This window comes from Rosa chinensis, chromosome 7 (genome assembly GCF_002994745.2).
Source record: "Rosa chinensis cultivar Old Blush chromosome 7, RchiOBHm-V2, whole genome shotgun sequence".
NCBI classification, from domain to species: domain Eukaryota; kingdom Viridiplantae; phylum Streptophyta; class Magnoliopsida; order Rosales; family Rosaceae; genus Rosa; species Rosa chinensis.
Window position 1 is genome coordinate 19,983,070 of NC_037094.1, and position 6,991 is coordinate 19,990,060.

The following is a 6,991-nucleotide window of genomic DNA, read 5'->3' on the forward strand; positions in this document are numbered from 1 at the left end:
TTGTGGTGACATTGAGCAGCCAACATTGCCCAAACAATGACTTCCTGGATATGATATCAGACCAAACATCGTAGGACAAAAAGACTTTTCTTATAAGCGAAATAGACATGAAATAATTGAGAAGCACTGAACTGAGACTATAGACAAACCAGCCGGCTTTTAACAGCCTGACATTTCTTCTTGAGTACAAAATTCAAAACCAAAAGCCTATACTATATTCAGATCACTAATTAAGTTCTCCATGTTCAAGCTCAATTGGCTTCTTCCTGATCCTTCCAGCTCACCAAGGCCTTGAGGAATTCCATCACCTGCAAAATAAAGTTCAAATCTTCGGTTAGATCAGATGAATGCAGTGCGCGGCCCGTTAGCTTCACACACAATGCACCAAGTTTATGGATGAGAGAGTAAACCTCTGCTGGTTCCCTGAGAGAATAAAAGGCACTGGTTTCTTTTGGAATAGGAGATACCAGAATTCCATATCCTCGGTTCTTTTTCTTTAAGACCTAAAACAATGAAGGAAAGCTGTCTTAGTACCACATACTACCTATATGAATGTTACGCAAGTTGCGCGGTAAGAAGATAAAATTTAGTTATGGTTGTTATGGTATTACCTTGAATGCATCTTCATCAGTCCTATCATCACCAATATATATTGAAAGCACTTCATCCCTACTATATAGCCCTACACAAGAGTTTGTATGTTAGTTTCAGTTCGAACTATTGAACCATTTAGATGCCCTGTGCACAACTAAATCTGTCTTTTCATTTCAGAGAGAGGTTTATTACCAAGAGATCCAAGCAGAAATTCAACTGCTTTTCCCTTGTTCCATTCAATTACAGGGCGGACCTCTAAAACCTGGAAAATACATGCAAGGAAAAGCAAGTCCAAAAGTCATTGTCCGATGAAAGAATAATTTGAACCTACCTATCTATAGAATTAAATACAAAAGGGAAACTGGTGATTACCTTCCGCCCATGAGTTAATCGTAAACGAGGGTAGTCTTTTAGGACATCATGAACACGTTGAGCAATTGTTGACCAATTCTGTAGCCAGATGAGAAGCCAAAATCAACCAAAGGTAAGCCAAACTCTTGCATTGTTTTTTATTACAGTAATCCAGACAAACATGTAAGCCAGTAATGAGATGTAAGCTGTAATATTAGTTATTTGAGCTATAAGAAAGAAGTAATTTGGCACCTTCTCATCTACATTACGGTAATGTACAGAAGCACAAAACTTGTGATTTTCAACTTTTGCGCCTTTGATTCCCTTAGTATTTTCAACGAGGGTTCTAAAAACCTGCACAAAATTCGCAAAAATCAATCAATTCCCTGGTATGAATGTCAAGACTGTCAAGGTGAATCAGTTTTGATAAACATGAAAAAAAATATTCACCTCGTCGATCATAGGTAAAAACTCTTTAGCAGGCTGGAAAAGCTTTACCTCCTTGCCCTACCATATCAATATAGAAATAAACACCAATTGTTCAGTTTGACATATAAGATTAAAATCTTGAAGGGTGTACAGGACTTCACACTGGCAAATTACCTGCTGGTCAGTAGAATTCACACTGTCTGTATTAGTGACAGGACCCATTATGTCCATTCCATGACTTCCAGCATAATAAAGTTCTGTTAATCCTACCAACTCATAAACCTGAAACAAAAGCACCCTGCTTGGTCAGACCAATGACAACCATATAAAGAACAACTGGACAAGATGAAATTAACTTTGAGCAATAAAAAAAATATAATACTAATGCTAATGCTACCTTATCGCGGTTTCTTCCACTAATGATTGCAGTTGGAAAATACTTTGCAACATTTCGTACAGCGTCGCGCATCTGCCAACATTATCTGTGATTTCAGAACCAGAAAAAGAAAAAGAAAATTAAAATTCCTTATACAACAAGATTTAATTCTTACGGCATCAGACATTAACGCACGATCAGGGTCATCAACTATGGGTGAAAGAGTCCCATCATAATCTAGAAACACCGCTATCTTCTTGTTCCTTGCAAAACTTGTAATGCGCTCAAAAAAATTGAGTGCTGATGGATGCTTAAGCTGCAAAGCAGAAAGAAAATAAGTTCAAAATGCAAATACATTTGGAAGTGACAAAAAAATAAATCAAAGAGAAGCAGCAAAATACCATCCAAGAGAGGTAAGCATTGTCATTATCATCTGAAGCAACCTCAACACTGAAATCCTTATTGAGCTTCTTTCGGGGAGGTGAAGAAGATTTCATGGCATCAAGCCAACCATTGGACCAAACATCATCAAGCTTTCCTGGTTTTTTCCTTGGAATTGTGATATACTTGCTAGAGAATGGTGCTCCTTGCTGTGAATATGGCAACAAACTAGAATGGATGCCTAGTCTCGACTTACTTATAGTAGGTGCAGGATCAGTGAGAACTGGAGCAGCATGGTTTGTCTTCAACTCCATTGGATCCAGATTGGTTTTCAAATTACTTAAAAAGTACAATCACAGTACAGGGTTTGGTATGAAAGAAATTCTGTCAGAAACACAGACTATGCTCCAAAACTGAGATAATTTTACCCGACCCTCTTGTCTATGAAGAACCACCTCTTTAACGTTTTCTTGTCAGAGCTGGTGGGTGAGCAGTCCATTAAGCACCGGCTTCCTCAAAACTGTAGATGACATTATTGTATCAAATGCAGAGACACAATAAATAATTTCAGAACATCAATGTGCAAAAACAGAATAAGCATTTGAAGCACACCTTCTCATCCCCAGAACAACGTTGTGTTTGTAGCAAATTATCAAACATTCCTGGGAGAAAGATCTTTGAAGAAAAGACTTGTGCTCTCAATTATCAACAGATTGTACCAAAGCTCTTCCTGCAGAACAATAAAAATTGGCTAAATATCTCTGGATGCTAGTAAAGTTTTGTGCTTCAACTGCATTACTTGCAATCACTAGGGGTAAACTTAACACAGTTCAAATTGACTGGTAGCAAAACACTTCTGAAACTCATTGCTGAGAAATATAAACATTGAGATTTCAAATTTATGCTGCAAGGAACAATACTGGAAGGAATTATTAGATCCATAAAAATTCACAGGAAACACATGTGACCATTTACAATACCAAACATAAAAAGAAACAAAGTCAAACTCATTGGACAGTATCGAACGATAAATAGGGACACACATAAATTAATACATTGATTCCTCTCTTAGTTTAATAATTCACACCTTTTGATATATGTTACCTAAGTGTGAGTTTATATAAGGTTAGACAAGAACAATATTTTAGATCGGGGTGTACGGTTAGCTTATTTTCAAAGACCCCCACCAATGAATTCTGACCCAAACTGCCACAAACACAAGTTTTCTTGACTTACAATCAACTAAAGTGGTCACTCATGAAATTGCACAGAAGTGATAGAACTTCCTATTTACTTGATGTTAAATGGAAAACTAGCAATTTTCTAAAGCTAACCAGAGTGCTGGACACCCAAAACTAGATATCGAAAAAGAACAAATTGAGAGGAGTCAAAGTGTTATCTTCTATTGTTTTCTTAAGATTGACAACAGATCTCTGCTACAAAAATAGATACAATAACTGAATAACAAATGGCTTCTCTTGAAAGAAACAAAAGATTACCCGGAAAAGCACTCAAATCATATGCAATCAGATTTCACAACACACACCACCAAGTTTTTGAACGTCAAAGTCTAATACTGCCAGAAGGATATAAACCATTAAACTAAAGAATTGGAGTGAACTGTTTTTGACCTATAAATTAAAATACTCCAACCATAAATGTTTTATCTTCTTATCTACAGAACACACACATATGGTGTCATTTCTTAATTTTTGAGGTATTTTTTTATATAAACCAAATACAATTTGTCTAGTAGCAGAAGCACTTGATGAAGCATTATCAATATACAGATAGCTAAAAATTCATCTATATATACACAGATATGATCCAAAACATACGGTGGGACCATATGAGATTAAAATGAAGTGTTAGGAGTTCAATTATATTCCAAGATCATAATCACAATAATCAAAGTGGTAAATCATTATGAAAAAGTGGTTAATCTTTTCAGAAATTAGAAAACAAAACCCAAACATCTCATCCTTTCCCCCCATTATCTAGAGTAATTTAATGATATAGAAAACAATACTGTCACAACAAAAACTATTGGGTCATGTGGATCAAGCTAAGAAGTGAACAGATCCGAAAATTGAATTACATGATATAGGATGAAGATCGCAACAAGATTTTGTAATACGGACAACCACTTTGGAATCGGCTTGCAAATATATTATAATATGTTTTTCTTTTCAAAAATGATATTACACTTTGAAGTAGATCTAAGAATTCATCACCTTCACGGCTTCACAACAGCTCAAGCCTGAAAAACAGTAATAAAAATTAAAGACAACATAATTTCTCGTGCTGACAAGACACCACAACTACCAAAACGAACATAGAAACTTCATCCCCACCAAAAACAAATAAAGCTAAATAAAGATTCAGAACGTGCAAAGTTTCTAAGTCATCACAAGAAAGAAAGAGATTTCTTAAAATGGCTAGCATGACAAAACATGAAAATAATTATTCAATAACATATAGAACAACTATTTGCCAAAAAAAAAAAAAAAACATATACAACAACTAGAACCCAGAAAGGCAAATAGAAATGGAGCTTCTCATTCAAAGTCCACAAAGACTTTCCTGTTTTTCTTTAATCGGGTTACATCAAGGAAAGTGATCAAGGCTACACGTTGTGAAAATTTAACATCTTTTCTTCCTTAGTTACAGCAACCGACAAACTATAAATTCATACTAAAATAAGGTAAAACAACCATATGGGCTGTCAAATCATTTTCTTTAATACCCTTATAAGCATATATATTATATTTCCGCGATTAAACCTCTTAATTATTCAAAAAAACAAACACAAAAATATGAAAAATAATTGATCATAGAAAGTTAGAAACCATATGTATACGATGGACGGTCCCAAAACCAAGTATGCAAACATTGACAGCAAATAATGGTCCCAGAGCCAACCATTCATGCGACAACTTCAAAGGGTCCGCCATTTTTGCTTAAGGATCTGAAGGAAAGAAATCAAAAGGTTTTGATTCTGATCATGAACCGAAGGAAATTCGCCACGAAATCTAATATGTGACGACTTTCCTCTGTGGAAATCCTAACAGCATTTGCATATATATGATAACGAAATTACAGACACAAAGGAATGAAAGAGATTTGAGAAAATCGTGTATAACCTGATTGGGAGCTAGGAGACGAAGGCTTCACCTTTTTTTTTTTTTTTTTTTTTGTCTCTCTATCAACAAACAGGAGCGAGATCTTGAATCAGGAAAAAATCCGAAACCTGGGAAACAAATTAAAGAGAGACCGACATTTCAGAACCCAATGAGAATCAGAAAGGAAAGATGGGAAAGAGAGGAAGAGAGAAGGAGAATGAAAACCTTGGAGAGAAAGTAGCTGGAAAACCCTAAAAATGGCGAGGGGGAAGAGAAGGTAACAGAAAGAGAGAAATAAGAGAATGGGGAAGGGAAGAATCTTTGCCCTCATAGTTCGGGTATTTATAGAGTTCAGAGGAGCCCAAGAAACTCACAAATAACCATAGTAGACGTGTTTAACAAGGAAACTTATTTGGTTGTTGAAATGGGAAACACCACACCAAATAATTTAACTAATTAAATATCAACAAGCAATAGAAAATTAGGTTAAATATGTGGAATGTGTTTGATTATGGATTAGTTAATTCAGTTTATTGTGCTAAATTAATAGACGGGTCGTTACCTGCATACGCAAACACATAATGTATGTACCGATTATTAAATTGTCACTTTCTCTGAATGCGTGCACATGACAAATCTATCTATCAATTTCAGCGTTAGGCGGGCGGTGAGATGAACAGATTTCGCCCACGAGTGCCCTGGTCATACATACTGACAACCATCTCAATATTTTTTATTTTTTCAGATCGTAACCTTCATAAAGACTCATAACGTATACTTCAAGAAGAATTGGTGGTTCTCGCCATATGACTTGATGGATGAGACCTCCTCTGTCTACCCCCTTGTTGGTCTTCTCGTCCTTCCCCACTTGTGTATTGAGCAAAACTTTCCAAATATCAACTTTCGAACTCATAATCGATGAGCATTTCTCAAAAATAATTGATGAAAACTATATATTGCTTTCAGTTAGCATAAAATATAGTGATTGAACTAATTTCAAGTCGAAACACAAAGACAACTCGTGATCTTAGCCGATTGTAGAATCAATTAATGAAGTATCTACATTTTGATTAGTTTTGTGTTATTGCTACAATTTTCGTTCAGATTTCCTATTAACATATATTCTCTTATTCAGATTTTGTTTTCCATTTGTAGTTTTTAAAACATACCGGTCAATATTTTTGATATTTACTTAATTTTATTTTCTTTTTCACCAAGCAACCATTTGAGTGTCTCATCCAAGAAAAAGCAAACAAACGAATACCTACTCACTTAGTCATTTTCATGGAAAAATCTGCTCTTTCTTTTTGTTACTTTCTACTTTCGGTAAAAAGTATCCCTATAGGAGGTGAACGAGTGTCACGTGCTTTGGAGCTCCTCAGAAAAGAAAGCTCCGAGTTTACGAGTTATAATTGGGGGAAAGGACAAACGAACCCCCGCCACCACTGGGGGTTCCCACCCCACTCTGAAAAGGTGGCCCCCCTTTTTCTCACAAAGGCGCGCGAAGCTCGTGCCATGGAGTCACGCGCTCCACGACCCACCGGAGCTGTCAAGGCATGGAATCCTCTGCCCGGAAATTGCCAGTTCCCTTCCCCGTCCCCCCATTGAAATTTTGACACTTGTCAGACTCTTCAACAGACAATAACTATAACTCTGTTAACTCCCATTAAAAAAATGACAATAATAAATAAATAAAACTCTCTCACCTCGACTCATCCACCCAATTATTTTCGTTTCT

The 6,991-nt window shown here is 36.0% G+C and overlaps 1 protein-coding gene across 5 annotated transcripts; it reads right to left on the reverse strand.

Moving 5' to 3' along the window:
- Positions 1-71: 71 nt before the first annotated feature.
- LOC112179256 (probable trehalose-phosphate phosphatase F) lies at positions 72-5,595 on the reverse strand. Of its 5 annotated transcripts, none has more exons than XM_040509965.1 (15): positions 5,479-5,595; positions 5,275-5,381; positions 4,366-4,391; positions 2,744-2,861; positions 2,152-2,651; positions 1,926-2,066; positions 1,772-1,843; positions 1,549-1,656; positions 1,396-1,452; positions 1,198-1,299; positions 967-1,044; positions 787-856; positions 612-682; positions 411-503; positions 72-308 (listed from the first exon to the last, which is right to left on the reverse strand). In XM_040509965.1, exons 5-15 carry the CDS (start codon positions 2,443-2,445, stop codon positions 252-254), a joined length of 1,143 nt encoding a protein of 380 aa, XP_040365899.1. In that variant the 5' UTR covers positions 2,446-2,651; positions 2,744-2,861; positions 4,366-4,391; positions 5,275-5,381; positions 5,479-5,595; the 3' UTR covers positions 72-251. The 5 variants fall into 5 exon arrangements, with proteins under 5 accessions (XP_040365899.1, XP_024173389.1, XP_024173387.1 ...); XM_024317621.2 differs by lacking the exon at positions 4,366-4,391 and adding an exon at positions 5,054-5,099; XM_024317619.2 differs by lacking the exon at positions 4,366-4,391.
- Positions 5,596-6,991: the final 1,396 nt, after the last annotated feature.